This window comes from Benincasa hispida, chromosome 12, assembly GCF_009727055.1.
Source record: "Benincasa hispida cultivar B227 chromosome 12, ASM972705v1, whole genome shotgun sequence".
NCBI lineage: Eukaryota > Viridiplantae > Streptophyta > Magnoliopsida > Cucurbitales > Cucurbitaceae > Benincasa > Benincasa hispida.
Window position 1 is genome coordinate 19,112,438 of NC_052360.1, and position 19,792 is coordinate 19,132,229.

The 19,792-nt window shown below is 32.3% G+C and overlaps 2 protein-coding genes across 3 annotated transcripts; one reads left to right on the forward strand and one right to left on the reverse strand.

The window, feature by feature from the left end:
• Positions 1–4,339: 4,339 nt before the first annotated feature.
• Positions 4,340–11,509, forward strand: LOC120092964 (cyclic nucleotide-gated ion channel 1). Of its 2 annotated transcripts, none has more exons than XM_039051232.1 (8): positions 4,340–4,522; positions 5,068–5,192; positions 5,557–6,124; positions 6,878–7,087; positions 7,805–8,085; positions 9,474–9,585; positions 9,865–10,101; positions 10,446–11,509. In XM_039051232.1, exons 2-8 carry the CDS (start codon positions 5,164–5,166, stop codon positions 11,145–11,147), a joined length of 2,139 nt encoding a protein of 712 aa, XP_038907160.1. In that variant the 5' UTR covers positions 4,340–4,522; positions 5,068–5,163; the 3' UTR covers positions 11,148–11,509. The 2 variants fall into 2 exon arrangements, with proteins under 2 accessions (XP_038907160.1, XP_038907161.1); XM_039051233.1 differs by lacking the exon at positions 4,340–4,522 and adding an exon at positions 4,538–4,960.
• Positions 11,510–13,560: 2,051 nt separating this feature from the next.
• On the reverse strand, positions 13,561–18,925 carry LOC120092451 (spermine synthase). Its single transcript, XM_039050538.1, has 11 exons — positions 18,611–18,925; positions 17,477–17,697; positions 17,322–17,366; positions 16,478–16,554; positions 16,255–16,377; positions 15,325–15,429; positions 15,158–15,230; positions 14,948–15,019; positions 14,552–14,747; positions 14,226–14,355; positions 13,561–13,916 (listed from the first exon to the last, which is right to left on the reverse strand). The coding sequence occupies exons 2-11, from the start codon at positions 17,664–17,666 to the stop codon at positions 13,830–13,832; spliced, it is 1,098 nt and encodes a 365-aa protein (XP_038906466.1). The 5' UTR covers positions 17,667–17,697; positions 18,611–18,925; the 3' UTR covers positions 13,561–13,829.
• Positions 18,926–19,792: the final 867 nt, after the last annotated feature.

Sequence of the window (19,792 nt, forward strand, 5' to 3'; positions counted from 1 at the left end):
TGCAAAAAAAATGTTGTAGCTTAATTGTTATTCCCTACCAAAGAAAAAAGAAAGAAATAAATAAAATCTTTAAGAATTAAAAGAAAAAATTGCAATCCATATTTTATTTAAATAAAGATGAATAGAATTATTAAATAAAAAAGTTTCAAAACAAAAATAATAATCATAAAAACGAACTATTTAAGCCCATTTGATAACCATTTGATTTTTGTTTTTTAAAATTAAATCTATCACCACTACTTCTATCTCCATATTTATTCCTTTATTATCTTTTTTTATCGAAAAAATAATTTGGCTCAAGATTGCCCATTTTTAATTTCAGGGTTTCTCTGAATTTGAAAGTTATCACTTATTAGGTTTCTATACCAAGGTTCAATCTAATTAAGTCTGTAGCGTCTATCGATTTTGTCATATCCTCCTCTTTTAAGATTAGTATCGCATTATGATGTCCTTTCCCATTTTCTTTCATTTGTATTATACTGGAACCATGAAGTCATTAGAATACCGATTTCTCTATTGAAAAGTGTTTCCTCCTATTGAATTTCTTATATATCTTCTTTCATCTCTCTATTGGAGAACCGTATTTGGTCTGATCCAAAATGATTCTATCATTTATGTATTTACAATTCAATATAATTCAATATAGATAGATATATAAACGTATATATTTGTCCCTCTTTCTATAAGTGTCTATATTTTGCTATATTTGTAAATATTTGCAACAACTTTGTCTTTAAAATAATTACCCTTATTTTTTTACTCTCATACTAAATTATGAATATTGTTATTAGTATTCTTATTCATATTGGACTAAAGAGATTGGTATATATATATAATATTATATATATATAATATATATATATATATATATATATAATATATAATATTAATTACAAGCATTGTTTATAAAAGATATTGGAGATATCCATGGACATTCAATATCAACATCGAACTATTCGATTTACGAATACATCGACATATTGACGGATATTGTCATCCTTGATATCGAGAAAGATATTGGTTAATCCTCAATACCATTGTTAAACCACGTTTACCAATAGCTTAAAAAGCCAAGCAAAAATTTAAAAAAATTCAAAAAAAAAATTCAAAAAATTATTTTGTAATTTAGTTAAGAATTCAACCGTTGTAATTACAAAATATGCAAATCATTGTATAAAATGAAGAAGCAATAACTTAAATTTTAAAAACCAAAAACAAAAAACGAAATGATTACCAAATGAAATCTTAAAATTAAAAAAACTATACCATAAATTCTTAACTCAATACTCCAAATTGACCATCATTTTTAGAGAGTCACTTTGACTTTTGGAGCTTGAGATGTTGAGAACCCGTTGGTCACGGGTTCTTCGGCCTTCCTAAATTTTCTCCTTTAACTACCACTCCTTTCTTCACACGTGGCGCTCATTTTTCCACACATACTTTTCCCACATTAATATCCTTTCCATTTTTTCATTTCAATTAATTGCAACTTCTTCAACTAAATGACATTAATAATAAATAAATTGAAGATTTCCAAATTTCTTGAAACGACCCTCGTTTAAAAATTAAGGTCCAAGAAAGTAATTGAAATCTCATTTGGTCAACGAATATTTTAGGTGTATTTTAGTTCTTTTAATTATTTTTTTTATAGAACATCAATTTTAGTTCTAAAAATCTAGAAAAAATGTCATTTTTTTTACCATAATTGAAAAAGAATTTAGATGTTCGACCTAAAAAAAAGTATATATCGATTACAAAATATGATCTAAACTATAAATTTCTTAACTATTAATATATACTTTATGTCAATTAAGCTAATCTCCCTTCGACAAGTATTAAATATTTAGTACACAACTATGAAGTAATCAAATAATATATCAATGATAAAAATGACTAGTTAAGTTTGAAAAAACTTTGGATAACCCAACACTCCAATAAAAATTTATCATGTAGCAATTTTTTATAAATTATATATATGAAATTAGGTCCAATACCTTTAAAATTTAAAATCAAAATAAAGTATTTTAAACGCTCTTTGTGAAGGTTAAAAGTTTGGCCATTAAAATGAATATTTTAAAAATTTATGAACTGATTTAAAAGTTTAAGAATTGGTATTGAACTTAAACAAATAATAATATTAAAATATAAAGTTGATCAATAATTTATTTAATTTAGTCCCTCTCTTTAAAAGTTTTATTTATCTTCAATTTTAATTGGGGTTTCAGACCTTATTTTTAATGAGTTACATTCAATGTTTGTCATTTATGTAAAAAAAAAAAAACATATTTCAGGAAAACGACCACTTTTTGTTTCGTTATATTTTTCTTATAAACTATGAGTGTTTTTTCTTTCAATCTCATACAAAAAGGTAAATATCAATTATAATCCATGGTTGTCTTGACGATTTTGAATGATAATATGGTGGCAATTTATTATTTAAGGTAAATATTAATTTATACCCTTAAATTTTGGGAGTTATAATCTTAGACTAATAATTGTATCAATTTGAACCTTGAACTTTGAGAGTTGTATCAATTTAAGACTCCAGTTTTCATAAATGTATCAATTTAAAGTCTCAATTTTCATAAATGTATCCAAGTAAATCATAATGGAGGGTTTAAAATGATACAATTACGAAAGTTCAAGATTTAAAATGATACATTTATATAAGTTCATAGTCTAAATTGATACAAATATTAGCTTGGAGTTTAAATTAATACAATTTCCAAAGCTCAAGGGTTAAACTGATACAATTATTATTTTAGGGTTTAAATTAATACAAACTTTAAAGTTCAGAGGTATAAATTGATATTTTCTCTATTATTTATCTATTTGAATCTATGACTAATGAATGTTCCAATTAGAAAATTCTTACTCAGAACTTTTTTTTTTTTTTGGGTAAGATTTTATATCATAAATTACACTAAATTTAAGATTAGATTGCAAATATTTTTTGAAAAAAAAGTAACTTATTGATATATAATGAGTTCAACTCATCCTTAAAAACTCTAGTTGTCTAATAAATCGAATAATTTGTCTAATCAACTCAAAATATGAGGTAGAAACGGAATATGATCCATAATCTAAAATTAAGGTTGTATAACATTTTGCTTGTGTCATAGTAAGATTACCGCATCGATCATATGTTAGCACAAAACAAACTCCCGTCCTCGAGCTCTCATCTCTTTCCTCTACCATGTTTTCATATTTTCTCCCTTTTTTATTCTATACACTATCTCTTAAGATCAAGAGCATTTTTATGATTTTTAGCAATATTGTAGATCATATTTGTAATTGAGAGAGCGACATTAGCGAAAAATGAAAGCAAAATTGAGGGAGCGTGAATTAGCCAGGTCCTCTAATGTGTTTTCACATGTTACTAATAATGGGAAACTCTTATACAATCTTATTTTCAAATTTTGGGTTATGTTCCATTTGGACCCAAAAATTTTGGACGTTTGTACAAATTTCCTAACAAATATTCGAGTTTTCAATTTTGTATCTAATATATTTTTAATATATTTGAAATTTTTTAAAACTGATTATAAATTTATATCTAATGGAACCTAAAACTCACTTTTGTTTGTTTTATAAATTTAGAATTTAAAAAAATGTATAAATGTTCAATAATGTATTAGATATAAAATTAAAAATATATAGATCTAATAGCCATAATAGTGTACATAAAATTAAAATTTAAAAGATGTATTAGACACTTTTTAAAATTTATAGATAAACAAACACAAATTTTAAACTCATGGACTAAACTTCTAAACTTAAAAAATTATTTTATAAAAAAAAATATTTAATATCTTTATAAGTATTAGTACATATTATTTACATAATTTTTGTTATTAAAAAACTTCCATTAATAATTTTGAAAACGTTAGAATTTAGTTTGGATGGTTTTTAAAATTAAAAATAGTCGACTTGATAAAATTCTCACAAATAATTTTTATGTAAAATATATTATTATGAAGATTTTATTAAATGATAAAAATTATTTACGAGAATTTATTAAATGACGATTAAATTCTAACATTTTACTAATTGTAAAGACTAAACGTATAATTTAATCGTAAAAAAATAAAAGAAAACCGTTTTACTTCGACTTTTTGGGGAAATGAAAAAAATAAATCAAAATTTCAGTTTTTTAAAACTTTTCTTTTTGTTTGGTCTTTGTCGTCGTCGCCGTCACTGTCCTGTTGGACATCCAACTGCACCAATTTGGACTCATCTCCGATCTCTCTCCCAATATGAAAAGATAATTAAAATTAACCCCCCAAAAAAGAAATCTTTTTTTGTTATTTATTGAGAATTATTTACAAATATGAACAGATATTGAGAATAAACCAAGATGAAGTCTCGAGGAAGTTTCGTAGTATAAAGTGGAAGAAGTCTCAATTTTCTTGCTGGATTCAATCAATTTCTCTCTGCCAATAACTTTTTTGTTTATTTGACTTAATACCCAACAATCAATCCTCCGCTAGTTTCTTCTTCCTTTGCCCATCTTCTCATTTCGGTATGTTTTCTTCTCCTTTTCCCTCAAACCCCATTGTTCTTTTTTTTCTTTTCCTTCAGTTACTTTTAATGTTACAGTTCTACTTTGTGGGTCTCTTTGCTCGTTTTGGGTGTTTTGAGTTCTGGTTTTTGGGTTCTTCCTGCTTGGTTGTACTGAATTTGCTGTTTATTTCAGTTGTCTTGTTTGTTCCTCATGAGAAGTGAAATTGGATGTTGAAGTTTCTTTGTTTCGATTGTATTTTTCTGTTTTAAGTTGGTTATCATGGCTTCTAATTGCATAGTTTGGACCGCCGGTTGAGAACCTTTGAAGGGTGTTACAGGGTTTTTGGCATTTTGATGAAGGAGTATCTTGTTTGATTTTTTGAGAAACCCCATTTCATTGTTGATCGGTTTTATGGCCAATTAAGCAAAATTCTGTTGTTGTCCTTTGGAATCTATGGTCAGTTATACCCTTTTTCTTTTGGAATTTGAGGAAGGTTGTGTTGAATTTTACAAGACAGTGGGCTCTCTTACTTGAGGTTCTCTAACCGTTTTCCCCTTTTTCAGGAGTTCCCTCAAGAAACTTGTGTCAACTTAAGAATTTGGACTGTATGAGTTTGTAAAGTTGATTTTCCATCTGATATTGCAATTCAGATAATTATCATGACTTATCTGCAGGAGAAGATTGTGAGGTTAGTTTGATTCTTTTTCCTAGTTATCATGCGAGTTACAACGTGATGGTAGTGGTCGAAATTATTTTGTTGCAAATTACAGTATCTGCTGGATTTTTCTTGGGTAGAAATGTTCTTTTAAGTGTCTTAGATGGATTCTCTATAGATTCATTTCATTACATTCAATGATCATATGAGGATCATTGAAATTTAGAGCATCAGCCTTTCTGCTTAAATTAAAATGCTTTACTATCATCTTAGATTGAAGGATTGGTGGAACTAAATTGAAGGATAGGGTTATAAAACAATGGCTTCTTATAATGCCCTTTTGAATTTGATATTACTCATTTATATTTGCTGATAACTTTTATGCATTTTCTTCCAGGTTTCAGGACTGGAGTTCAGATAAAACTTCAAGGGGGCTATATTCTTCAGATAATACTTTAAATGCCGGAAAGATTGGGACAAAAGCTGACTTAGTTACAGAGAAGCCTCACAAAGAATTGGAAACTGGTTCTTACAGGATTAATAGAATTAAGAAATCCTTGAAATCATCTTCTTTCAATAAATTTATGTCCAAAGGTTTTGGAACTGGAAAAAAAGTGCTTGACCCACAGGGACCCTTTCTCCAAAAGTGGAATAAGATATTTGTATTGTCTTGTGTGATTGCAGTCTCGTTGGATCCTTTGTTCTTTTATGTCCCTGTGGTTGATGATGATAAGAAATGTCTTGGGTTGGATGAGAAGATGGAGATTACAGCTAGTGTGTTACGTTCATTCACCGACATATTTTATATATTACATATTGTTTTTCAATTTCGTACGGGATTCATTGCCCCTTCTTCTCGAGTATTTGGAAGAGGTGTTCTTGTTGAAGATGCTTGGGAAATAGCAAAGAAATATCTTTCATCATACTTTTTGATCGACATTCTTGCAGTCCTCCCACTTCCACAAGTATGTCATACTTTTCTCAAGGGTCGTTAATTTGTGTTTGTCATGAACATTTCCTTCTGACCTTTCATGGTTGACCCTAGGTCTTTAGTGAATTCCATAATACAAAGATATTCATTTGTGAACTTAACTTGCTGCTTGAAGCTTGCTTCATTTCCCCCCCTTTTCGAATGTTGTTGCTACATTTGATTATTTTGTTATTGTAATTTTCTACTAATATTCTGATAAAAGCAAAAATCAAATTGAAAATCAACTAAAAATAATGTGGTATTAAGAAGGAAAATAACAATATCTCAAGCGCCTCCAGGGGTCTGAAGTCTCCCACAAACTATTTTTGGAAACTACCTACTCCGAACTCTCTAACTGCCTTTATTCATATTCGCCAAGTAGTTAATATAAATATGTCACCACTAATATTTTTAACAATATATCTCACTATGTCTCTTCTAATAGTAACATAATCTCATAAACAAGAGGGGTGTATTTAAAAATATATATTTTTTATTTATTACTTAGTTTCACTGCTTATGGGCTTAAGAATGCGTTAATATAGACTATATAGTCTTATCCAAAAAAGAATGTGTTAATATAGATTGTGATGGATGCTATCAATTTCTTCTGTTATGCCCCTTTTAAATATTGCAACTTATCTTCTCATTCCACATATAATTTATTTAAGTAACTTGTTTCTAGATTATTTTTTCTCCAGTTGGATTCCTTATTTATTTTGGAAATTAACCTATGGGGTTTTGGCAGGTAGTGATTCTGATAATTATTCCAAACATGAAAGGCTCAAGGTCGTTGAATACCAAGGACTTGCTGAAATTTGTTGTTTTCTTCCAGTATGTGCCACGGTTTATTAGAATCTATCCATTATATAAAGAAGTTACAAGAACATCTGTACTCACTGAAACTGCATGGGCTGGAGCTGCATTTAATCTCTTTCTCTACATGCTGGCAAGTCATGTGAGTTCGGGTTTTGATCTTTTTGTTTCTTTATGCCGTAAGGTATATTTGTGGGAGAAGAATGTCTTTGCTTATTTTAATTTATTCATTTTGATTGATTATATAAGAGTTGGAAATTAGCATTCTTCTATACTTCTTATGTCTCTCCATTTCCTACAGTGACTACTGACTATCCTTAATTCTGTAAGAAATAAGAAAATATTTCATGGTTAGCGCACTCTCTGTACCTGAGCATTTAATATATCTATGAGTTGAATGATGTGTTAGTTTTACTAGCAAAATACACACACCCGAGATATTTGTGTTTTTTCTTCCTCTGTTTGACCTCTATATTTCTGAACCTTCAAAATCAAGTAAGAAATACCATTCTCTGGATGTCATAAATGGGGAGAGATATTTGTTTTTGTTTTGAGACTGCACAGATGTAAGCCTATCAGGCTTTGCCAAAAGTCTGATTCGTCTCATTTTGTAGACATCACCTTTGAAGAATATCATTTGAAGTTTATGGTGCTCACATATGAAAATTATGCGTCTAAATCTGTCCACACTTGACACTCTACAGGGAATATTGGTCGTGGAAGTTCCTATAGTAGCCAAAGACTGGCTCTATGAGATTTTTTCTTATCTTGTTACTCTTACTTTCCTCCTTTTTTTTTCTGGTCTTTTGAAATTCTTACTTCGTTCAGTATCTAAAAACTGATGTTTTTGTGTTATCAGGTTTTTGGAGCATTCTGGTACTTGTTTTCTATAGAACGAGAAACGACATGCTGGCAGAGGGCTTGTCATAATCGTACTGGCTGTGTTTCTAGTTCACTATATTGTGATATCAGTCCAGGAGACAACTCATTTTTAAATATTTCATGTCCTCTAGTTGATGGAGACAACCCTCCTTTTGATTTCGGAATATTTCTTGATGCTCTTAATTCTGGTGTTGTGGGGTCGATGAATTTTCCACAGAAGTTCTTTTACTGTTTCTGGTGGGGTCTGAGAAATCTAAGGTACGTCCACTACTCATATTAGCTTTCTTTCATCTAGAAATTTCTCGCATGTGATGAAAATTTTAGTTGATATATACGTGTGATCATGTGACCAGATGCAGAAGGAGAAAAAAAAAAAAGAGTAATAGGGAATGAATGAAGAAGGGAACAATCCTAATTGTTTGCAACTTGATAATTATCTACGTTTTAGATATTTTTTGTTGGTCAAATGTTATTCTTTTTGATTCTTGGTTGGATGAAAGAATACATGTGGTGTTGGAAGTATTGTTACATGCCAATATATTATGATTTTATAGATTCAAGGGATTGCTTGTGATGGATGGCGTAAGAAAAATTTGTGCCTTCTATATGAAAGATCAACTATTTTTTAATTCCGACTTAGGATTACTTAGGAGCTCTCAGAAAACTTTCTCATTGCTCAATATGAGAAAAGGGTAAACAAGAAAATTCCTTTATGAGAATATTAGCCGTGCACATTAAATAAACTCCATTTTACGTTCTACTTCCTATGTCTTCTCCAAAAATGATTCCTCCTATCACCCTCCTTCCCCATATCTACACACTGAGTTGGAATTGATATCTCGATATGGAATTAAGCCAGTGTTGTTGAGTTTAGTCACTTTGTAAGGAAAATCCCATTGGAACGTGCAGTGGGCAAATGCACAATGTCCAAAAGGATGATCAGTATCTTCCAAATCCTTGCATAAACACGCCTTCATGGTATAAGACATATATTTTAAAAGCATGTTGTGGATTCTATCATTTGTATTAACCTTTATACAACCAAGATACTTGATGGCGCTTGATTCTGCTTAAGAACTCGGATTTCCAATAATCTTTGATGGCCGAAGAATAGAATCTGTTTTGACCAAGAAAACTCAGTTGAGAATATCCTGCAGGTTCAGGATTCCAGGATTTATAATGTAACTTTGAAGGATCTAGTCTTCAATTAAGAAGATAAAGAAACCTGCCACATTAAAAAATATTGCTACCATTGAAAGACCTTCCGAAATGCAAATTCCAACTGTTTGTGGTTCTATCTTTGGACTTGGATGCTTCTCTCTGCATGTGACTATCATTAATCACCTTACGTCTAGGAAAAGCATTAACCAAGTGGCAATTATTTATCCACATATATTTCTAGAACCTCATACTCCCATTTTTAATGAAAATAAACCAGAAAAGCGCTGCCTCATACTGCCACAGCAACTGGCTTCTACTGCCTCCTCTGAGCAAGATCTTTTTTTTTTTTTTTTTACTGGTGCATTTTGTTGTATTCTCTTGGAAATCAACTGATTAAAAACATATTTCAGTTGACATCTATTACAAGCTTTTTTATGTACATTTTAAATAACTAAAATTGTGTTTCTGTACTTATTTTGATGCAGTTCCCTGGGTCAAAATCTCCAAACAAGCACATACGTGTGGGAAATTTGCTTTGCTGTTTTCATCTCCATTTCTGGCTTAGTTCTGTTTTCATTTCTCATCGGGAACATGCAGGTTTGAAGTTTTGTCCTTTAACATAGACGACCTCCTACTGATTTTGAATAATCAAATTCGAACTGAGTTTATGATATTAGCTTTTACTTTTAGTAAGATCGGTTGCATGTTTTTTCTGTTTTCATACAAGTGTTCTTTCATCTTTCATTGCTTAAGATGGCCTAGACACACGGTAACATTCTTCAGAGGCATTGCATACTTTTTATGACTTCAATGTTTATAGGTAACTAAGAAAGTTAGAAACCTTTGACATTCCTAATTTTTACCTGCTTGAAACAGACATATTTGCAATCCACCACTACAAGATTGGAAGAAATGAGGGTCAGAAGGAGAGATGCAGAACAATGGATGTCCCACCGTTTGCTCCCTGAAAGCCTCCGGGAGCGAATCAGGAGGTATGAGCAGTACAAGTGGCAGGAAACCAGAGGTGTTGATGAAGAGAATCTGGTTCGAAATCTTCCAAAAGATCTCAGAAGGGATATTAAACGCCATCTCTGCTTGTCTTTGCTAATGAGGGTGAGTGATCTCACCTTTTTCTATGTTTATAGTCGTCATCTGATGTAATAATATGTGTGCTTATACTTGCAAAGATTTCCTCCCCCCCCTCCTCTTTTTAAGTCCCCTCTTCTTGATTTGATCATCATGCAAGACTTTGAAAAATTCTCTCTTTTCTTGTTTTGTAGTTGAAAGTTTAAAAGTTAGAGAATGTTTTTCAGTCAGTGTTGTCATTTACCCTTATTATCTAAATTAATCTAAAATATTTGAACATTGATCAATATATGATGAAATATACCATAAGTAGGCGATATTTTGAATAATGAGTGGAGATTATTTATTTTTCTCCCTTTCCAATGTTTCAGGTACCCATATTTGAAAAAATGGATGAACAATTGTTGGATGCCATGTGTGACCGTCTCAAGCCAGTACTATACACAGAGGAAAGCTACATTGTTAGGGAAGGAGACCCGGTAGACGAGATGATTTTCATTATGCGAGGCAAGTTATTGTCTGTAACTACGAATGGGGGAAGAACTGGTTTCTTTAATTCTGAACATCTCAAGGCGGGTGATTTCTGTGGCGAAGAGTTACTGACATGGGCTTTGGATCCACACTCCTCATCCAATCTGCCAATTTCGACGAGAACCGTTCGAACACTTTCAGAAGTTGAAGCATTTGCTTTGAAGGCTGATGACTTGAAGTTCGTAGCCTCACAGTTCCGAAGGCTTCACAGCAAGCAGCTGCGGCACACTTTCAGGTTTTATTCACAGCAGTGGAAGACATGGGCAGCATGTTTTATACAAGCAGCGTGGCGTCGATACCGCAGAAAGAAGCATGAACAGACTCTCTTAGAAGAAGAGAACAGGTTAAAAGACGCATTGGCCAAGACAGGTGGGAGTTCTCCTAGTTTAGGTGCCACCATCTATGCATCCAGATTTGCAGCTAACATCCTTAGAACGATTCGACGGACAAGCTCACGGAAGGCCAGGATTCCAGAGAGAATACCACCAATGTTGCTTCAGAAACCAGCAGAACCTGATTTTACCTCTGAAGAGAATAGTTGATGGAACAAAGGTATTCCTTGTATACAAAAAATGTATGTCTATTCTATGCATTGGTTCTTGTTTCATAATATTGGAAAGAGAATGTTACGGGCATGGTGTTTTGCATGAACATCATTGTATCATTAATAGCTTTGATTGATGGCAAAATACTTCAACCTGAGGTCAATTAGGCAGTATCCAAGCAATGGTCATTGCCTAAACAATAAGTTTTTCTGGATCATTGATGGATGCCTATCTGCCGATCTCGTGCTGGTGAGTTCGTTATGAGTTTGTAGAACAAGATTTGTGAATATGTGTAAAATGTTTCATGTCTTGTAGGTCATTGTTGTTAGTATAAAGAAGCATTTTTCTTTTAGAAGATATTATTAGTAGACATTCACTGTAAATGTCCTGCAACTTTTGTTCATGGTCTGCAGACTTTCTTTGATAATCAAATAGATGAAGTTCAATTCTACAAGATGGATATCTTGTATCTCAAGTCACACCAACAGTTTCAAGGAGTGGGAAGTGGGAACATCTCTTCCCCAACTTTTGAGCGGAAAAAAAAATCCCTTTTATCCAATATATGATTTTACTCTTTTTTAGATACCAAATAAAAGAAGGGTTAAGAAAACGATTTTGAAATAATGTTGTGAATTAATCATCCGAAATTGATTATATCCAATTTGTTGCTCGATTTCAGCTGCACGTTTATTTTCACACCTGTTTCGTACATAAAATAAAAAAAAATAATTAAAAGAACTGCAAAAGTCAATTGAACATTATTTGTAATAAAAAGTCAAAAAAGTATAACAAAACTCTCTGTTGACTTTTAAGGAAGAAATAATCACATCACAAAAGAGTTTAAGCAATAAACCCAAACTTTTCCGACTTTTCATCATTAGTCACGATCGGCCAAATATCCTATTGAAGAAAAGGCATTCAGCTGCATAGCTCACCTGTATGGAGTATTTAGCTTACCAACATGAGTTGAGTTGAGTTGAGTTAGTATAATATATCAATTCATTGTTTGGCCTACCAACTTTAAATGTTGGTGGAGTTGAGTTGGTATATTTTATCAACTCACCCCAATTCTCCCTTCTTTCCATGTTTTCAATGGCTCCACCCATCGACTATTGTCACATTCCGAAAACTAACTCTGGACTCCAACAACTACCTTCGATGACAACTCCGGCGATCAACTTTGGGCTCCGACAACCACCTCCGATGACTACCTTTGCACTATCAACTTCAACGACCAATTGGTTCCGATACCAACTCTAATGACTAACTCTGACAACCACATTCGTAGGTCTCGACAACCACCTCTGACTACAAACTCCAATGAAAATCACCTTCGATGATCACCTTTGAGCGAGAAACTCCGATGACCAACTCGACACTTCAACCACCTTCAAAGACAAACTCCGACAACCAACTCTAATACCACCTTCTGCGATTAATTTTTGCTCCGACAACCACCTTCAATTAAATCTCTAGCGAAAATCATCTTCGATCATCAACTTCGACGACCACTTTTGCCTGACCAACCTTCAGGATTCGAAAACCACCTCCAATGACAAACTTCGATAACCAACTGCAATACACCTTCAGATGACCAACTTTAGACTCTGATAACTACCTCCGATTACAAACTCCAACAAAAATCATCTTCAATAATCAACTTTGACAACCACTTCCAACTACTATAAGACTGATGGTTGTTAAAGTATGTTGTAGGATTGTTGATTATATAAAAAAAAAATATTATTTTGTCTACGTTAAGTACAATATTTATACGTAATGAATTCACATTCAAATGAATGTTAAGAATATTTAGACGAAAAATATGTATGTTGTTAAAAAGTATGTAACATATAACTAAAAAAAAATCATAAAATGAATTTTTTTTCTAAAACATTTTCCAACAAGAATTAGTGAATAATAAAAATTTGTTCTCGGATGATCCTTCAAATTTAAAGGAAATAAAAGTGAAACTGAAGAAAAAGAAGATGATAATGAAATTGATGGAGAAAAATTAACTAGAATCAAAAGTTTTGATTTCACTTTAGTTTCTCATTTTATTTAACCATATTTCTACAAGAAATATAGTGGGTTAATTGTTGTTCGTTGCCCAAAAAAGAAAGAAAAGAAGGAAGAAAGAAATATTTTAAAAATTAAAAGAAAAGAATTGCAATCCATATTTTAACGAGTAAAATATTGAATAAAAAATTTTCAAAACAAAAATAGTAATCATAAAAACATATTATTTAGAATTCAAAAAATTGCATCAGATATCCAAACATATGAATTCAACTCTGCACTCAAAATACAGACATATGAACTCAGATCAAATAACTTTGCATATTTTCTTATCTTGTAGATCACTTTCTTCACCTTTCAAACAAATTTTCCGTTGTCACATGAGGCGAAATTTGTTTTACCCTGTTTAAATTTTAGGGTCAATAGTAATTGATTCAATTTAACACAGCAATTCATTGTCATCAAGTTTCATCCTCACAGAAGATATAGCTAACTATGATACGTTATGATAATGCCCCAAAAATAGAGTTTTCTAGCTTCCTCTACACTTCAAAATACCGTAATAATATCTGGAATCCTCTCCACCAGAACAGATCATTTATTACATGTGAAAACCAAACGGGAAATGGCTGGTACTGGATGTTGCCTCGTATAGCGGAATCAGTTCTGTTCTGGGTTTGGAGAATTAACAAGGGCCTTCACCTCCTTCCTCAGAAATGATGGTAAGGCAAAAGCAGCTGAGTGCATCTGTCAAAGAAAAAAGTTTTTGTTATTCACAGACAAATTTGATGTGAACGGATACAGCTTGTAGAAAGTCAAAATGACTTCTAAAGCCTGCAGGGTCAAGGGATGTAGTCTGGTGTCCATTTTCAACAACAGTTTATATCATTTGAACTTGCATCTGTTTCCCTTTGAAGAATAGCCTACTTTTAGAGTGTACATTTCAGATGTGAATTTGATTTCTAAAGCTTGAATTTATCCACGTGTCCTATGCTACATGTGCCAACATAGCAGTAGCTGATTTTTTCTTTGAAAGAACAAAAAATATAAATGTACCTCTGAATTGTAGAACTTGAGATCTCTTTTATGCTTGACTGCACCTTCTAACTTCTCAATGGGATTAATAGGATTTTTAAAATCAACCAGTGGCCCTTCAGTTGAGCATAGCAAAAAACCTATCACACCACTGAAGAAAACAAAACCTTAAGTTGAGAACAATAATAGTCTGAAAATGGAAAAATCAAAATGAACCCTTTTAAAGTTGAACATAGCTCTTAGCTTTCACGTAGATCTCAACTTTGAAAACCGAAAAATAAGAATATCCCCGCAGGCAATTTATATGTAACGGCAAAAAATTACTTGAAAAGCAGCTAGTTAATGACCTTGGATAAGTTGGAACGCTCGCCCATGCATAATGAACAGATCCTTTGAAAATTTCACGGCAAATAGAGATCATGTCGTCAATAAGATGTGTATGTAGCCACATACTTTCTGCCATGTTACAGAGGACCCCACCAGGCTTCAATGCTTTTGCTATCGTCTCAAAGAATGGCTTCTCAACTAGCTCCTGAGCAGGCCCTAAATCGCAAGCAACCTTGTGATGGATGGTTACTCCCTACTAATCCCACATCAATCCATTTCATGGATAATATTATTTCAAGACCACTCCGTACTATAAACTCTACACTTTTTCTCTAGTTTTCATATTAAATAATATACTGAAATGTCTTGTCATAAATGAGTTGTACAAATTCCATATCAAATGTATACAAACATACCAACAGGGTCTGAGGAATCGACAATGATTGCATCATATTTCCCTCTTGGTGCACGCCGTAGGAATTCAACAGCTGTAAAAATCACAATAATAACAGATAACAACGGGCATATATATAGCACAATGATTTTCAATGTCAATCCAATTAATTGATATTGGAAATATAGAAAAACAAAGAAATAAAACAAAAGATAAAAAAATTGGGACATACCATCACCAACGTGAAGGTGGACACGGGGATCCTCGAATCCTATAGCTAAATCAGGAAAAAACTCCTTAGATACCTACAGGTGAATAAACCAGTGCACCAAGGTGGTTAACTTTTCAGGAAAAAACACAGTGATTGTTTATCACAAAAGGGATAGTCACATATCATACATCAATGACCATCTTATCTATCTCACATATGTCTATATGCTCTACAGAGTTGTGGCGAGAGATTTCACTCAGAACTCCACCATCACCACCACCTACAACAAGAACCTGCAACATTTTCTCATTAGTTTATATTTCCTTACTTTCTATTCGACAAGAATGAATCTTCATTACAGACAATGCTTTAGACCAAACGGAACAGACTATCATTAATGACATGCTTAAAAAATAAGGATGCTATATACCTCATTTGTTGAATAATCTCTTTCACCCCATTAGTTTTCTAAATATTAATTATTATGCACTGTTTTATTGGATTGAATCATTGAGTATACATAACTTAAATCTTCAAGTGCCGACAGAAATCCATAATGCTAAGCACAAATACGTAGTCATAGTGTAAAATGAGTTTAGAACAGAAATAAAGACTTAATTATCGAGTGAACTACTTGATGCAAACCCATGATAATAACCAATCAGGAGAACAAAAAGAAACAAAACAGTTCAAACTGAATGGCTTTATACCTTATCGACTGTAATTACCCTTTCGCACTTGGCAATTTATAGAATATCATTATATAGAGATCAGATTGGTATAACTATCAGCGTTTGAGCAAGTCAAAATTGGAACAAATCAGATGCCAAAAAGTAAGCAAACTCTTAACATTTCTAGCTGGTCTTTTTTAAAATGATAAAGTGGAGTTATAACCCAATAACGATTTATGTGCCAAAACTAGTACCAACTTTGTCCTTTCTCATAATAATTAGAAGATAGTTTGAAAAATTGTCAATGGGCAAAGTGATTTACTTATCAAATCAAGACTCTCAAAAACAAATAATCCTTTCCATCGTTCCTCATACTTATTGCATGAGAAAATGGAAGTACTGCAACTATAAAGACAAAAACACCGTGGTTTGGGTAGATGGAGTCACCGTTTTGGGAGATGGAATTGAACAGAGGGGCAGATGAGTAATCATCTCCTGATAGGCACACTCATCTTTTTCAGTTAATTGGACAATACCATCTAGAACAAGCACTTTCCCATAAGTAGTGGACTGTCAAAGAAAAATCACGGCATCAGTTACCTCTACTGTATACTTCCTTTGGAAACCATAGGATGATACGATAGGGGAGAGTAAGCAAAATAAGATATACCTCAAAAACGACCACTTCTTGGAACTCTGACTTCCCTTTAAATAATATAGACTCTACTTGGAGGGAGTGTGCTTCTCCTAAAAAACAGAAATAGAGGGCCCATAATTGTCATGCTTGAGGTAGGAATGCAGAACTCATATCAACTCTCAGAATATTCTAGCAAGCATTGACATAACATATATCTATCGTCTATTTTAATTCCTAAACTTTCGAACTTATTTCATATGTCCCTAAATATTCAAATATTCTACATCACTTTGGGATCTACATTAAAAATTATGCAAGTCTGTTAATTATTCATTAACTATCTTATAGAAACTGACTCATTTTGTAGCCTGAAACTTGGCTTGTCATGTATATGTTCAAATACTTTCTCACCAGCTACATCTTATCATATACATGTAAAAGAGACATGTGACGCAGGTTTTATGTAAAATCAACAATAATGACCAAAATAGTTTTCATGCAAATATCATGGGCCAAAGTAGAACATCAAAATATTTAAGAACCAAAACAGAATAAGTATGAAAGCTATGAAAATAAGATTTAACCCTAATTTATAAGTATGAACCATCATGGAGCATCAATAGTTCATATTCTCCCTTTGGGAGAATGGGAGAAATATCAATATTATATTGGTTCCTCTAGTCTCTAACATCACTACATCACTACACTAACTATTCGTCATAATATTGCTAAAAGTATTCAAATATACACAAATACTGTAGCAATTTTGAACACGTCAGAAAATTAACTATTCAATCTAATGGGATAACGATGTTCATCAGATAGGCAATAACATAAGAAATAAAAAAAATTAAGAAAAAAAAGTAGAGAAGGCTACCGGGCCACATGGGATTGTTGAAATAGACCCTTTTCTTTCCGTCATCTGAATTTGGAAGATATTGACACAAAAATAAGTCCATGAAGGATCTCATTAGAGCACATGAACGACTGAACCAAAATTAAATTAAGCAAGAAAAGAGCACAGATAATGACCATAAGCAAACTGAGGTTCTGAGAACCACCCAGAAACAACAGTGGAATGGCACTTGGCCTCAAGTTCAGGGCCTGAAGCCCTAGCCTTTAAACAACAAGAAGGGATCTCCTTCTTCGTAAGAATCCCATTACTCCCCTTCCCATCCATAGTCTTCTGGCATCCCAAACCTCTTCCTGCGTCGGCTTCCATAAAAGATCCTTTTCTTCTCGAGCTCCAGTCTCTATCGATTCAAATTTATCCACGAGAAAGAGACCAGACTAGTTAGTTCAAACAATCATCTTCATCATATAGTTAAGAATTCTAAGAAATCACTGTTTATATTAGAACAACCAAAGTAAGAAGTTGCTACAAAGTGAGAATGAAGAAAATTCTTAATCAAAAAGTAATCCCATAGGATGAGGAAATATACCAGCTGATCATAAACCAAAACCAAAGCTAAAGTCTGCTTTAACATTTTATACAAATCAACCAATTATTTGAAAAGGAAATCTTTTCTCAAAAGGAAAAAACAGTAATTTCCAGATCACAATATTGATTCCGTTTTAATGCATCATATCAAAGAAAATTTGATTCTCTATAAATCCTTATTAGCTTCCTTTTGAATTAACGTCGGAAATAACCAAATATGGCAAGTAATTTGAACCCAGAATATTAAGGAAGACACTGGACAAGGAATACACCCTTCTCTCGCAATTTACCAATTCCTTAAACCCCAAACTTTGAAAACATTATATTTAATGCGATAAAAATAATTTTCCAACGGTTATATAAAAACAGAACAATGTTAACAAATAATCTCTGAAACAATATGGCTCGACGATTAAAAAAGAAAAGGAACGAAAAGCCCCGTAAGACTAAGTCCAGTTGCTCGTAGACCAGAAGAACAAGAAGAAGTACCGTACGATATACATAAAAAAAAAAGGCAAGGACAAAAATAGAGAACAACATAGTATCCGAAGAAACAAACAAAAAACCTGAAAACGCAAGAACCCAGATGCTTCGAAGAGGAGAAATGCATATAAATAACAAAATCAAAGTAAACTAAAAGCAAACAGAGAGAACAAGAGAAATGGGATTACAGAGCAAGAACAATCAAAGCAGAGTTGAAGAGGGAAAAGAGAGAGAGAGATTACCAGGCGTTAATTTCTGGAAATGGGAACTTTTCAAGTTCTGGGAAAGAGACGAACAAGCGGGAAAGAGAGGCAAAGAGAAGAATCTCGCTACACAAACACGATCAGTCCCTTCCTTTCTCTCTCTCTCTCTGGGTTTCTCTGGTTTTCTTGATTGTTGTTGGAACTTCGAAAGTATTAAGGAAATGGGGATTTGAGGAATATATAATATTGATTGATGGGGAGATTGAAAATTTGAAGCATCGTTGTGAATTGTGATTAGCAATTTCTTTATGATATTCCACGGGATAAATGTGTGAAAAAATTGAAATTCATGACCCCTCCATCTCATCATTATTCTCGACCAAACCTCTCTATTTGAACTCTTTCATGTCATTATTTCTTAGCCTCTTAGACCAATTTAACTATGTTGAGATTGGCTAATGGGAAAATAAATTTCTCTAATCACATTATATTTTAAAAACACGTAAAAAAAAACAAGTTTGTCGTGTATCTATAGGTTTAATTTGACTCAACACGCAAAACTTACTTTATCCATACATAATAACGATAAAAAGACTAAGAGTTTTTATTTATTTATTTTTCTCGAATCTTTAAATGATAGTACATGCAAGTTCTTAGTTGGTATAGCAATTGGTCTAGTTAGTTTCGTTAATGAACGAGACCTCAACCTGCTAACTAAATATGCAAAGATGTCCTTGTTAACCACCTTCTTAGAGAGATTATGGCTACTTAGACCAAGGAAGTTTAAACCAATAACAGGTTTATGATGTCCTTAAATGTTTTTCGCATACACACTATACTTGTGTATTCAACGAGTCTATAGCCTCGACCAACAAATCCATGTAATCTTTAAACCTTCGTCATGATGAGGATAGATTATTACAATCGTCAATTTTCAATGACATATTTCTAATAAGTTTAAATTATCAATTCGTGTTGATGACATTCTACCCTTTTATATGTATCATTTGTCGCTCTTATATCAAATATAAATGAAAAATGAAAAGATTATAATAAAAAAAATTACTTACATATTTTTTAACTTCATAAAAAAACCAAATATTAATTTAAAAATCATTGACAATTTATGATTGGACAATTGAATATGATAAATAAAGATGAATGTAGTTAGGATGTGCTAAAAGTATTTTTCTTTTTATTTTGATCTTTAGTGCATGTTAA

What these genes read in the sequence shown, in the direction of transcription:
- LOC120092964 (XM_039051232.1), top strand. Translation starts at nt 5,164, where the DNA reads ATGACTTATCTGCAGGAGAAGATTGTGAG. An exon ending in CTGCAGGAGAAGATTGTGAG is followed by an intron (nt 5,193 to 5,556) that starts GTTAGTTTGATT and finishes ATTTTCTTCCAG; the next exon opens with GTTTCAGGACTGGAGTTCAG. An exon ending in TTCTCATCGGGAACATGCAG is followed by an intron (nt 9,586 to 9,864) that starts GTTTGAAGTTTT and finishes TGCTTGAAACAG; the next exon opens with ACATATTTGCAATCCACCAC.
- LOC120092451 (XM_039050538.1), bottom strand. Translation starts at nt 17,666, where the DNA reads ATGGAAGCCGACGCAGGAAGAGGTTTGGGATGCCAGAAGACTATGGAT. An exon ending in CCACCTTCACGTTGGTGATG is followed by an intron (nt 15,020 to 15,157) that starts GTATGTCCCAAT and finishes TGATTTTTACAG; the next exon opens with CTGTTGAATTCCTACGGCGT. An exon ending in CGATTCCTCAGACCCTGTTG is followed by an intron (nt 14,748 to 14,947) that starts GTATGTTTGTAT and finishes CTTGCGATTTAG; the next exon opens with GGCCTGCTCAGGAGCTAGTT.